Source organism: Heptranchias perlo, chromosome 36 (genome assembly GCF_035084215.1).
Source record: "Heptranchias perlo isolate sHepPer1 chromosome 36, sHepPer1.hap1, whole genome shotgun sequence".
Classification (NCBI taxonomy): Eukaryota; Metazoa; Chordata; class Chondrichthyes; order Hexanchiformes; family Hexanchidae; genus Heptranchias; species Heptranchias perlo.
Genome location: NC_090360.1, coordinates 5165224 through 5179526, shown reverse-complemented (window position 1 = coordinate 5179526; position 14303 = coordinate 5165224). Strand labels below are relative to the sequence as shown.

Sequence of the window (14303 nt, the reverse complement as noted above, 5' to 3'; positions counted from 1 at the left end):
TAACGGAACTTAGCCGCAATGACACAATAGCGTGTCTGATTTTGCAGTCCAGACCTACTGTAGGCTTGAATGCCTAGCTGCTTGTGGAAAGCGAGCCAACAGCGCAGTAAAGCTGACTGCCAGCAATTCTGAAGACTTGACTCGTTTGCATAACTGCGCACGGCTGTCGGGACAGCTTTGGCCTCGTGCAGGGAACCAGCGTCATGGGGACCCGCAAAATCATGCGACAGCTGAAATTTATAGGGATGCAGCCACTTAAAGATAAGTCGCCGCATAAATGCGCAAACATTCCTAGTCTTTGGAAAGGCTCAGGACACATTTCAACCCTTTATCAAGGCTGAAGAGAAGACGGGGAAAAGAAGTATTAAGCAAGAACGGAGTGAAAGGAAACCCAATGTGGAGGCATGAAACAGAGACTGTAGGCAAGTGAGTCGTGCAACACTTGGGCCTCTGTATTGCCACACAACTAGTTTCATGATTACATCCAAATTGGTCTGCAAGTTGGACACTGGCAGTATTTCGAGACTACTTTTCAAAGTGTTCACTTCCGACTTGTAGCTGGAGGTCTAATGGCAAAGGCTTACAATATTACAATGTGCAAATATTAGCGTACAAATGCTCAACGCGTTCATACAAAATTGTTTCATTCACTATTTTAGTGGTGACGTTAACCAGTTTAAAATAACTGGGTTAACGCGGACAAAAGAACTTTATATAAACTTAATGGGTTAATATGAAATTCCTGAGACATTTACTTAGGGTAATCCTTCGATTTCAGAGAAATTCTGGAAGTATGATCCTATTCTCGTTACCTCTGCACATAAAATGTATACACGTCGAATTTCAACTATTTGGGGTGAGCAGATACATCAGTTCAAACATCAAGTTGCTCCTGTCTCCAAATATACCCATTTTAGGGGAATCTTCTCATTTAGAAACTCTAACAGGTTCAGATACACTTCAACCCTTACTAATGACTGAAAGGCTCATTATAACAGTACATTACATCCTTGTTAACTCTAGCCCACCACAGCCAGTCACTTGCATTGAATAAGTAATAAGGGTCTCCTCTTGCCAGCTGGACCAGGCGGGCTGCACACAATTAGGTGTTCCAGCTTGCTTTGAAATTTAATGCAATACAGTAATTGTTTGGAGCACAGGCTACAATTAGATGGAGTACCTAAAGTAATGATATAGCTGTTGCTGAGTGCCATAATGCAAATTGGGTCCAAGCCCCACACACAGCTTTGGTGCGAAACAAATGAAAAAAACATGCAGGATAGAAAAGAAACTGTTGAGCTTTTATAAATTAAAGGCATTATCACGTGGTGTCAGAACTGCTGAAGTTGAAATTGAACATAAAACAAACACGCAGCAAGATAGCTTCTTGCATTTATATACTGCCTTTCACAAAGTGCTTTCCAGCCAATGTCGTACTTTTGAAGTGTAGTCACTGCTGTAATCTAGGAAACGCAGCAGCCAATTTGTGCACAGCAAGATCCCACAAACATCTTAGATAACAGGCTTAAGACTCATTAGGTCAGATTCCCAAAAAGCATGTTCTGGAGCTTCAATTAATAGAATTCAACCCGAGCTCTTAACTGAGCGTGAATAAGCCACGAAATAAATGACCAGTTTTAGGTGTCGGGTTTTGCGAGGCTAACAGCAAAGCAGCGCAAATCGCCAAGCAATTTGTGGCGAATGGGAACTTGTGGTGTATCTCCTGTCCACCACATATTGCTGGGTCTTTTTAAGAACTAATAACGGCAGGTGCTGTGAACTCGCTGTGATTTTTCAGCAATTTCTGGGCCAATGATGAAACTGTCCATGCAGTTAAGACTTTGGACTTGTCACAAAAAAGTGACAAGTCCAAAGTATAATGTAAACCCAACAAACAGAAGTGCAGGTTAATCAAAATGAATCGACTGCTAATTTCCAGAAAAGAGACATCTTGAGGCTAAAAACCGCAAGAATAATGGGAAAAACTATTTTTTGCTCCCGAGTGCAAGACAAAAGGGAAAAAAAGGAACAAAACCAGTTTTGCGACAGAGGATCAATGATGATGCTGTCAAGTTTGAGCTGGACTGTGGGTCACCTGCAAATTATTCTCTCTCAAAGAATAAACGAACGCCAAAGGGAATCCCACGGGAGCATAGTTAAACTGAAAAGTGTACGATGGCCCCACGATTCAGAAGGCAAACACTGGCTAAGCTCTACTGGGGATGGAGTTACAATTTGGAGTCGTGAGAACTACAGGCTGCACCACCATTGCACTCAGAAATGGGCCACACACTGAACTCTCAAAATAGATACTGGCAGCTGATTCTGACATCGGTCAGGAAAAAATTCTTTACACAAAAGGGTGGTTAGCATATGGGACTGTTGTTGAAGTAGAGTCCATAAATTCTTTTAAAAGAGAATTAGTTGCTTGACAAAGAGAAATATTGAAGGATTGAAGTGGAGCAAGCAGGAGAGTGGAATTAAACTGGGTGATTCATGTGGAGAAAAAAACACCAGTGCAGGTTGATGGTCCATATGGCCTGTTTCAGTCCTGTAACATTCTATGATTCTATTTCACTGAGTGAGCACTTTTAAAAGCAAATTAGCTGCACAATCAATGACCTGTAAAACGATTGTGAATGAGTATAGACACATGTTTAAGAAATATTGCATTTAGATAGCGTCGTTCATGACCTCGGGACATCCCAAAGTGCTGCACAGTCAATGAAATACTTTCCAAGTGGAATGTAAGCCCACACAACAGCCAATTTGCACATAGCAAGGGCTCACAAACAGCAGTGAGATAAATGACTAGATAATGTGTTTTTAGTGATGTTGATTGAGGGATAAATGTTAGTCAGGATACCCAGAGAACTACTCTGCTTCTCTTTGAAGAGTGCCATGGAATCTTTTTCATCTACCTGAGGTCAGGGGGGGCAGATGAGGCCTCAGTTGAACATCTCATCTGAAAGGCAGTACCTCTGACAGTGTAGCATTCCCTCAGTACTGCACTGGAGCATCGGCCTATGTTACATGCTCAAATTTAATGTAATTGTATTGCTTCTGCATTTAAAAACATGACAGCATATCTTAGTCAGAGTATGCTGCCGACTGCTAGCTACATCCTGACAATGCTGCAATGAAGCAGAAATAAAGCACGGACAAGGTAGAAAGGAAAATGTCGAGTGTATTGTAAATAAATGGTGCAGAAGTGACAAAGCTGATAACTGCTGACTGGAACTGAAACATGGACACAAAGAGCAAAAAGGACAGCCAGTGCCAAATGTTTTGAGATCGCTCTCTCCAATGGGAAGGGAATACACACGGATAAAGAACTCCTTGCCACAATATATAGAAGTGACCAGTTTAACCGTGTGCATGGAAGGGTGTCACAATCAAAACTGACCACAAGCCTGCTGAGAGTAACAAGAAATCTATTCTGTATCTAAACAACTATAAGACGGTCACGATATTAGATGGAGTGCTCTTCAATGTGAAGTACTGGTTACAGCATCAACTTGCATGCTTCAGCCATCATTCCTGTCTCTGAATGGGGTAAATGTTTAGGATTTAGTGTTCCCAGTGCAGAGCTTTGCACAGCAGGCCAGCACATCTGGAACTGGGTACAGATGTCAGCAGAGGTGTTTCTCAGCCAGCGTGATTTTGCACCCATTCGAATTCATGAACAGAAATTCCTACAGGCCACGAATGGGATGCTGACCTCGTTTCAAATTCCTGATATGTGCTCCCATTAGGCAAAGCTCTGCACCAGGGGGTGCTAAATTGTAAAACTGACTCCATGGCCATTCCCCAGTCTGCCCACAATGTTGCTGTTCATTGAGTTACATCCAAAGTACAGCACAGAAACAGACCAGTCAGCCCAACAAGTCTATGCCGACGTTATACTCCACACGAGCCTCCTCCCACCTTACTTCATCTAACCCGATCAGCATATCCTTCTATTCCTTTCTCCCTCATGTGTTTATCTAGCTTCCCCTTAAATGCATCTATGCCATTCGCCTCAACTACTCCTTGCAGTAGCACATTCCACATTCTTACCACTCTTTGGGTAAAGAAGTTTCTCCTGAATTTCCTACTGGATTTATTAGTGACTATTTCATATTTATGACCTCTTGTTTCGAACTCCCCCACACAAGTGGAAACATTTTCTCTGCGTCTACTCTATCAAACCCTTTCATTATATTAAAGATCTCTATCAGGTCACCCCTCAGTCTTCTCTTTTCTAGTTGCAAAAAGTGATGCAAATTGATTCACATTCCAGATTTTCTTCCCTTCTTCCAGCCAAGCACCTCAAATCCAGTTAAGGAATTCATATGCGAGCCTGAGGTCTGGAATTCTCTAAGTGAGGAAATCGGAAGGAAGGAGTCACAACTACATCACTCAGTGGCAGAACGTATTACTGCAGTAACAAGTCGGGCTTTCATATCCCCATGAACGCTTGTAGCAGCCAAGATTTTTAATAGATTAATGCTCAACTTCAGAGAAGATTTTGTACACCATGCAAGTACTTCTGTTAAATCATCTGAATCGTATTTAAAACTGACAATTCCAATGTCATAATACATTAGATTTTCTGAATCACTGCAAGTGCTTGAGGAGTTGGCTCACATCAGGTCTTACAGCTTGGAATCCTGTTTGAGTAATATTAATTAGACACAAATATCAGAGGATGTCATACATGTTACGATAGCAAATTAAGGGGGTGGGGGTCATGAACTAAAAGTCAGTGACAATACTAGTGATGATCAAGAAAGATAAATATCAATGCTGCCTCATTTTTTAAAAAGTACTTAAATTCTTGCCTTTTCTTCACAAAAACGGAAGGAACTAAAAGTACAACAGTGGCCAGTGCACCATGTTTAATGCTGAACTGCTGTTGTGCTCCTCACATTTGCCTTGTGCTGCACTTGAGGCTGGAGCGAGTGCCACAAATCATCACTGGCTGGCATATCAGCACACAGTGCCTCACTGGAACATTCTGCGTGGTCCACTGACCCCAACCATAACAAGACAATGCACATCATTTTACCCTGAAGGAAATGAATATCTTATCATAGTTACCTTTGGGGTTGAGGTCAGAGAGTATCCTGCTCTACAATTTAACATATAATGACTGGATCTCAAAGATTCAGAAATCACCCAGTAAGTCCAGAGTTGCGATAAAAAGAACTAAAAATTTCACACCATCAATTGTTTCACTGTTTGCTAATCGTAACTGCTGGTAGAAAAACATTGTGCATTAATGAGGGTGGGTGTCAAGCCCCCACATTCTGAGCAACCCCATTCAGTCAGCAGAAAGTGCAGAGTAGAAGCCATGTGGTTTCACACAGAATGGGAAAAGGAAATATTTACTTTTACAAATTTGACAAATAAATACTAGCCGCAAACATGGCGGCTATTGGCAGGGAGCAATTTAATGCCTGCTCTCCTGATCATGTTTCTCAAACATCTCAGCACTTCACATACAGTGAATTGCTTTAAAATGTAATAGCTTATGTGGACAAACATGGCAAGATGAATAACCAGTTCACCTATTTTTAGTGATGTTGGTTGAGGGAGAAATGTTGGTCACGACACTGGGAGAACGCCATGTTCTTTTGTGAACAGGGCCATGGAAACTTCAACATCTAACTGAACTATGGAATAGTTTAACATCTCATCCAGAGGACAACAGCTCTGACAATGCAGCACCCCCTCAGTACTGGATTGCAGTGTCAGCCTGGATTATGTGCTCACCTGTAAACTAAGTTATGTTCATTTGTGCACGGCACAGATATAAGCTAAGGTCAGGCAGAATGTCTCCATCAGAATAAAACATGGAGGTGGCCAGGTCTGGGTCAGGCCACATGACTTGGCAAATACTATACGCTCAGCATGCAACTCAAGAGTACGGTCAACATTTTTGGATCTTTTCTACTCTCTTACTCTCGATTTTCTGGCTGCTGTATACGAGTTCAACCTCCCCAATGTCTTTGATTATATCTTCACTCGCCTAATATCCAGGGAAGCTTTCAGAGATGTGTCAGGTTAATCAACAGAATGACTTTGCCATTAATTATCCTATAACCCCACAGGACCGCTCTCTCCTTTCTTCAAAAAGTGGCGGAGAATCACAACAGCAGGCCTCATATTGAGTTTAAACTATTAAGCAAATTTATTTAACACAAGATGAACAAGCTAATATGGAATAATCCATATTTATCATTTATTTACAGTAGAGATTCTTCTTTCCAGCTGCTTGAAATGAAAATAAAAAGCCACAATCTAAGCTATACTTTTTGTAAATAACTTTATATATGCAGTTTCTTTTCTGGTATTTCTTAACCACTACTGGAGCTGGGCTAGTCTGGACGATATCACTTGGAAGTTGCAAACTGATGCTCTCACATTCAATCAGCTACAGTTCCTTAAATATCGCTGAAAACATTTACCGGGACTTCCTAAATTTGAATAACTGTTGATAATATTCAAAAACAACTGGCTGCCGTACACATAACTGAACAAATTACATAACGTGTTTATTCACAAGGAGCTTGACTCCTTCCTCAAGCTTTACGGTCAAGTCGACGAAACTTGCAGTATTTACACAGAGTTAAACTTGGGATAAAATTCCGACTGTGACTCCTTGTGCATTAAAGGAACGTCTACAAAACTACAACAAAACCACAGCCATTAGAAGTGATGGACCTTAAGGTCACAGAACAGCAGGATATTCAGAATGTGCAGCATCAAGGAAAACACAACACCTTTCTAATTCTGCAATGTCTGGGGCATGTAGTGAATGTAAAAATATGAGGCAAGTGCTCAAGGAGGCTGGAAAACGATCAGAGATAAAAGGTATTTAATGGTGAGATTCCCTTTCAAGTATTACTATACTTCTATTAGCCAAGATACATTCTGTGCTATTTAATATCCATATTCTGACAGGTTTACAAGAATATTTCTGCTTTAAATCAGCTTTTTGGACCACTCGTGGCTTTTCAATATCTTGACCCTACGCTTCTCATTCGGATCATCATGGTTTGTGTGACCTGGCTATGAACAAGCAATGTCTAGACAGCACTGAGTTACACTATAGATCAAAGATGTGGAGTATCATCCAACCGTAACAGGCTGGTCATGCAGACGGAACTTTTTAAATTAGGTTATAATCTGAGTTTTACAAGGAACATTCTAGGGATTCATTCTGGAATTAAATTCTAACTCCACATTTCTGCTGTTGAGGGATAATATTTTCTCCCTCAGGCAGTTTACTTAATGTATGTTGTTTCAAAGAATTGTTTCTTTTCATTTTGTTGTCAAGGATTTAATTAGTTATCTTCGTTCTTCGAGAGGGTCATTTTTAATCTTTATTTTCACCAAGGTGCACAATAAAATATTTTCCATGTTTTGGAACCACAGTGTCAATCGAGTAATTCTCAGTCCTCCGTGCCGAGTACAGTGACTGACACGGCAGACAGATGGTTACAGCGAACCGATAGAAAATTATTTATTTCTGCCCCTTGATGGAACATTAGGAGGAAAATGGAGTGAGACGACAACTGAGTAAAAATGTGCGTTTAGAATTTTCTCAATGTGCACATATTCACCAGAGTAGAATCATAAAATCTTACAGCACAGGAGGCGGCCATTCAGCCCATCGTACCTGTGCCAGCATTTTGAAAGAGCTATCCAATTAGTCCCACTCCTCTGCTCTTTCCCCACAGACCTGCAATTTTTTTCCTTTTCAAGTATTTATCCAATTACCTTTTGAAAGTTACTACTGAATTTGCTTCCACTCACCTTTCAGGCAGTGCATTCCAACCCACTGTGTGCTCCCAATGTGTAAAGTTCGTAACAAAAGAAAAGAATGAACTTGCATTTATTGAGTGCTTTTCATGCCCTCAGGACCTCGCAAAGCACTTTACAGCCAATGAAGCACTTTGGAAGTGTAGTCACTGTTGTAATGAAGGGAAACATTGCAGCCAATTTGCGCACAGCAAGATCCCACATACAGCAATGAGATAAATGACCAGGTAATCTGTTTGAGTGATGTTGGTTGAAGGATGAATATTGTCCAGTACACCGGGGAGAATGCTCCTGCTCTTCTTTGAATAGTGCCACGTGACCTTTTACGTCCAGCTGAAAGCACAGACGGGGTTTCGGTTTAACGTCTCATCCAAAAGGCGGTGCCTCTGACAGCGCAGCGCTCCCTCAGTGCTGCACTAGTGTCGGCCTGGATTATGTGTTCAGTCCCTGTAGCTCGGTGGACTGCAATAATCTTTTCCAGTTCATTACATTCTTATGTTCCTACATTCAAAATGGCAGCCCTGACCAAGCCACCCAAGTATTACTCTGCTGCTTGTAAGGTCACACAACTAGCAATTCTGTGATTAATACATGCCCAAGCTGTGTTGTATGTTGTCCCTTTTCTTAAAGAGTATATCTTGGGGAGGGGGATGCTCAAAGTGAGGCAAATCAAGTTTTGGGAAATGGAAAAGTTTTTACACCTAGTGTTGGCATCAGGCAGTCCTGGGTCAGGTGCAACATTAACCAGATGCAGAATAAAACTGCTCCTGCAAAAGGCCAATCTGCCTTATTCCCAATGTCGTGCTGCACCAGTGTGACTTTTCTATTTCCTCGAATACCCACCCCCCTGTAGCTTCTCTGAGTGAAGCTGCCACCTTAGTGCAAATTAAAGTAGAACACTGGGCAGCCTTGTGCTATTGATACATTTCCACTTGGAACTGGATTAAAACTGTCCAAGCCCACTTCAAAATATCACTAGACAATTAGGAAAGGAGAATTTCAAATCGTTAATCTGGACTGCATTTCACTCCAAGCCCCAGAGTGAAAAAGCAGTGAAATAGGTCACCACGGCTCATATACAGCGGTCAAACATACGTGCTGTGTAACTACCTGCATCAAAGCCTGTATAATTTAACCGCTCATCACTTTACAATAAGATGTCAACTGAGAAAAGGCCATTTGGCTAATCAGTCCCATTCTGCCACAGACAATTTGACCTATCAGGGTCTTTATCCAATATGTTTAATCAACTGAGAAAGGTCATTAACCACAGGAAAATCTTCCACAGAAATAAACCTTATAACATTTATCCTTGTCCCTCTTCAGGTCATCTTACTAACCTACATTATTCGCATTAATCAGTTCCATTCCATGGAACCAGCAGCGAGAAACCACTGTGTTCCTTAGAGTATTCAATCATCAACAACTATTGCTGCTAACCAATGTTCAGTCCTATTCTTCATCGGATATTTATTCTGTTGTTTTTATATGGCTTTCACTGGTACTTCATTCCACACACTGACTGGTCTGTGGGAGGAGGAGTATCTCCTTCATTATCTAATCTCAGTTACAACTTTTGATGAATTTCGTTTTTTTGTCCTCCAGCTCTATGGTCTCAAATTAGGTTAACAAGTCTCTACATTGACATTACCCATCCCTATTAGCATTTAAAGAGCCTGGATCATCTCCCCGCTTTCTCCAATGAAAACTGGTTCAGTTCTCCGAAGTCTTCCTTCATAACTTTGAACCAAGGCCTAGAGCCATCCGCCTGACTCTGGTCTAGATCCTTCTTCAGAAGGCAGAGTAGTCAAAATTGCAAACAATATTTCAGATGTGACCTTACTAATAAGATACACTGGGTTATAATAACCAGTTTCAATTTATAATCAGAGGTACTCAAGATATATGCAAGTACTTGATTAGTCATGTTGAGAGCAGCTTCCCATTGATTGAATACTTCGAGTGAATAGTTTATAATCAAACCCAAATCCTTTGCCACTTTTGCTAATGGATACCAATTCACTGGCTTCAAGTTTTTGAAAGATCAATCTGATTTGCTAAAGGAATGACCATTAACCCCTGATTAAAGCTCGCATTCTCGGAATGAGATGCAGAAGTTAAACGTGGGAGTACATCGGTTCTTCAATGTCCATCTCTTTCTCGCTCGCCCCCCTCCTATTCCATTTTTTCTTTAATGTCTTGATGTTTTCCTCTCCTTGCTGATCACTGCCCTTCAAAGTCTGCCACAAGTATTTTTCTTGATCTCACACTTCCATTTTCTGATTGTCTCCCAAATTGTTTTCTTCATTAACCGAGTTTCCTGAGATAAACATTAGGCAGTTGCATTGCATAAACCTCAAGTTCTTCAAAAACCTGCGGGGAATTCAGTTTAATTTTTTTTTAAGAAAGCAGGAAGCATCAGGCTAAAAGGTGCAATATTTACTTGAACCATGGACAACAACTTTCTAACTTTTTTAAGAAACTATTTCCAAGAGCAATAGACATTTTGCTCTTCCACTGTAGATTACATGAACTTGTGAAAATACCATGTGCAGCCTTTATAATTAGGGCTCTTTTAACGATCACCTTTTTAGAAGTGATTCATATTGAAAAAAACACCAAATCGAACTTGAAGGCTACAAAGGCAAGACTTTTACAAGCAGAGGACATTCAGGTTTAACCTGTGGACCTCTCAAAGCTACTTCTTTTAAACGTTGTAATTTTTTTCAATAACTGTAAGGTTCACACATGCGCTTTTTAAATTGGGTGAATAAACAAATAACTACAGACACAAACCTGCTCCATGATTTAATTACTTACTCAATACAATTCTTTCACAGAGTAAACAAAAGCACAAAAAAAACACAAGGTAGACAATAATGGTTTAGATTGGAGAGTGTACAACATGTCTCAGGCCCAAAACTTGTGCAAACAATAATCCATTACAATACTACAGAAACAATGTTGAAGACAAGTGGTTTCTTGTAACACAACTGTGATGATCCATTCCTAACACAGAATTCAGCTCCCACGGGCAAGCCAGCACTTTCTATGAACTGAAGTGAGGCCTTGGGAACAAAGTAATCTGGGTTAGCCTGCCCTGGGCAAGCAATAAACTAATTTGTTGTCTTTCGTATTACATGTAGGATTTCCACTACGTGCCCCTGTCTCTTCAGATGATGATTAATACCAGTCACTTTCCTAAGGGATCAAACTACTAAACAGGTTTATTCACAGATACTCACCCGCAGAGATAAGCAGTGGCAATCAGTTGTTTTAGTCAATTAAAATAACAGCAGTTTTTGAACTAGTCATCAAAAGGTTAAACAGACAAACTACTTAGTTGAGCTCCTTTTGAATAACTTCCTTTCAGTCTTTCAAACAGATGAAAGACAAAAGATTTCTCGGGAGGAAGTAGTTACAGCCAATCCCTGACGATTAGTCTTTCTTCCAATTACAGAGGTATTTAACCCACAGAGCCACACTTTAGAATTACACAGAATTTTACATCACAGAAAGAGTCCAATCGGCCTAACTGGTCTGTGCCGGTGTTTATGTTCCACATGAGCCTCCTCCCACCCTACTTCATCTCACCCTATCAGCATATCTTTCTATTCCTTTCTTCCTCTTAAATGCATCTATGCTATTTGCCTCAACTACTCCATGTGGTAGCAAGTTCCGCATTCTCACCACTCTCTGGATAAAGAAGTTTCTCCTAAATTCTCTATTGGCTTTATTAGTGACTATATTATATTTATGACCCCGAGTTTTGGTCTCCCCCACAAGTGGAAACATCTTCTCTTCATCTACCCTATCGAACCCCTTCATAATTTTAAATACCTCTATCCGTGTCTTACCCTTGATACTCAATGACCTTCATTTGTAAATAGGTCTCTTCTGCAGTACTTTATCAAAGGCCTTTTGGAAGTCAAGGTACGCTGCGTTGCATGGCTCCCCTTCAATTTGGGATTTTACCTGCTTGAAGAGTCGCAGGTTGATTGTGTAAGAACAGGTTGGGTCTCTGCAATAATGCCCCACCCCCCAACCCACCCACCACCCCCCCCACCCACCCCACACCCGCCCCCACCACTGTTTAATCGCCTTCTGACACTCACTACCTAGACTTGCACATGAAGGATGGCCTGAGGAAATTGGGGGGGCAATCAGTGCCTATGGAACTTTAACAGCCCTCCCTCCCATACGCGTTGCCTCGGAGATAACTACAGCTGCGTCAAAAGTGTAACGAACAATACATCAAAAGTGTCTGATTCTTATACACATAACACGCTTAGAAATGGAGGCTCAACTTTGAGAAATCAATCTGCGAGATAGCCAACTAAGGGATTTCATTCATATCACGCCGTGTAATTTTAGGGCCATTCAAAATTAGAGAATTAAAAAAAGAGATTCACTCAGGCAATGAGGCACAAGCTCCATAACACATATACAAAGGCACACCAACGTATACCAATGGTGTATAACAAGTGCAGCCAATGCTTGGGCTATCCTGATTAGATTATGGCTTGGCTTAATGATGCATGTTAATTATTTATATCACTTGTGCTTAGTTATTAATAGATGTCTGCGAATCACCAACAGTATAGGTTTGATTGGCTTTGTTCAGATAAACTTCATGCCGAGCAAAAAAAAATGGCTGCATATTGCGACACCAAAAGTCCCGGCCAGAATGAAGATGATTGGGTAATTCCCCTGTCAATCACACCTGGAGACCACACTGCTGTAAGTGACTGGGGTCGATTTTACGCAGATAATTCATATGATGGAACTATCCTGCAGTTACTGCATTTTGTTGGAGAAATAATCCTGCTTTTATCGGGAGACACTGCTGTAGTTTCGATCATGAGTTGTGTAGTTGTGTTTGCTGCAGATCATCAAGACTCTGTTTAAATAAACACTGTTTGCTGAGTAAATAGACTCTGCTGCAAAATAGACTGTTTGCTATAAGTCCCGCCCCTGCCTCCAACTCATTGGCTGACACATTGTCAATGCTCACATCAACAAAATATAGAAATCAATTTCGCAGCATAGTTACAGAAGTCATTTTGAGGGTGGTGTCTTTCTTAGAAGTATTTTAATCTAGAAGTACATTACAGACAGGAAAACCCATCAGCTACAGACAAAAATATCCCACTTTTGTCACAGTGGCATCCTGATATCAAATTACTTGTCCTAACTAAATTTCAGTCTTGATCATTAAAATCCTCGGATCGATCTCTTTCCTCCTGCCCCTTCAGAATCAACCCTGAAAATCCAAGTGACCGATGGCAATGTAATACGCAACTCACCGAAGCTGTCCTTATAACACACACACTGAAAAAGTAACTGTTTGACACCGTTACACTCAGAGATCCATAGCACTGGTTTCAAATAAAAACAAAAACTTTGAAATTATGCTGTGTGATATCATTGCATGAATGCTCAAAGTGTTTGTATGAAATTCCTTTGTTGAAATTCTATTTTTACAGAGGTATTGCATTCCTGATAACGTAACAAACAAAGGAATTCCTTTGTGTGCAAATGTCACACTGCACAATTTGAAGAAGGTACAGAAGTGGACAATTAAAAACAAAATCACTGGATTCCTGTCACAACTATCAGACTTTATTAATGTTTTATAAGGCACTTTAACTTAGGAATAGCGACACGCACAGTTTACAAGATGTTCTCATCTATATTGATGATATTACACAGCGGGGTCTATTACTCACTCCTTACTTTTCATATTTGTTACACACGATTGCAAATTAGTTTCATTACAAATATAAAATTGAGTGTTTTGTTCTTTTTAGTAATGTAACACACCGCATGCCATGAGGAAGGAAAATGCAAGGTCAACTCTCTTACCTGAAACAATGGTGTAACCAATACCGCGGGGCCTCCCTCTGTCCTGATCTAGCGCTGTAATAACCCGTACCGTCTTACCCTGAAAAACAATTGCAAACGCAGAATATTAAACTTTACTTGATAATAAAGAAAGAAGTTGCATGTATATCGTGCCTTTCACAACCTTGGTGTCCCAAAGCGTTTTACGGCCAATTAAGTGCTTTTAAAAAAAAAGTTTAGTCATTATTGTAATGTAGAAAACACAGCAGCCAATTTGCGCACAGCAAGGTCCCATGAACAGCAATAATGACCAGATAATCTGTTTTAAGTGATGTTGGTTGAGGGATAAATAATACCCAGGACACCGGGGGAGAACACCTCTGCTCTTCGAATAGTGCCATGGGATCTTTTGCATCCACCTAAGGGGGCAGACGGGGCCTCGGCTTAAATTCTCATCTGAAAGATGGCACTTCTGACTGTGCAGCACTCCCTCAGTGCTGCATTGCAGAGTCAGCCTAGATTTTGTGCTGGTGGCTCCATGAACCCACAACCGTCTAACGCAGAGGCGAGAGTGCTACCACTGATCCGAGGCTGACACTGATCATTAACTATGAAAGAAGGCACTTGAAGCAACGCAGTGATACAACATA

General features: G+C 40.8%; 1 protein-coding gene across 1 annotated transcript in view; it reads right to left on the bottom strand.

The window, feature by feature from the left end:
- LOC137303914 (cadherin-23-like) overlaps positions 1-14303 on the bottom strand; it is a 109393-nt gene that overhangs the window by 20298 nt on the left and 74792 nt on the right. The window contains exon 7 of the mRNA XM_067972326.1: positions 13675-13753. Within this exon, the coding sequence (XP_067828427.1) occupies positions 13675-13753 (79 nt within the window). The remainder of the gene's footprint in view (positions 1-13674; positions 13754-14303) is intronic.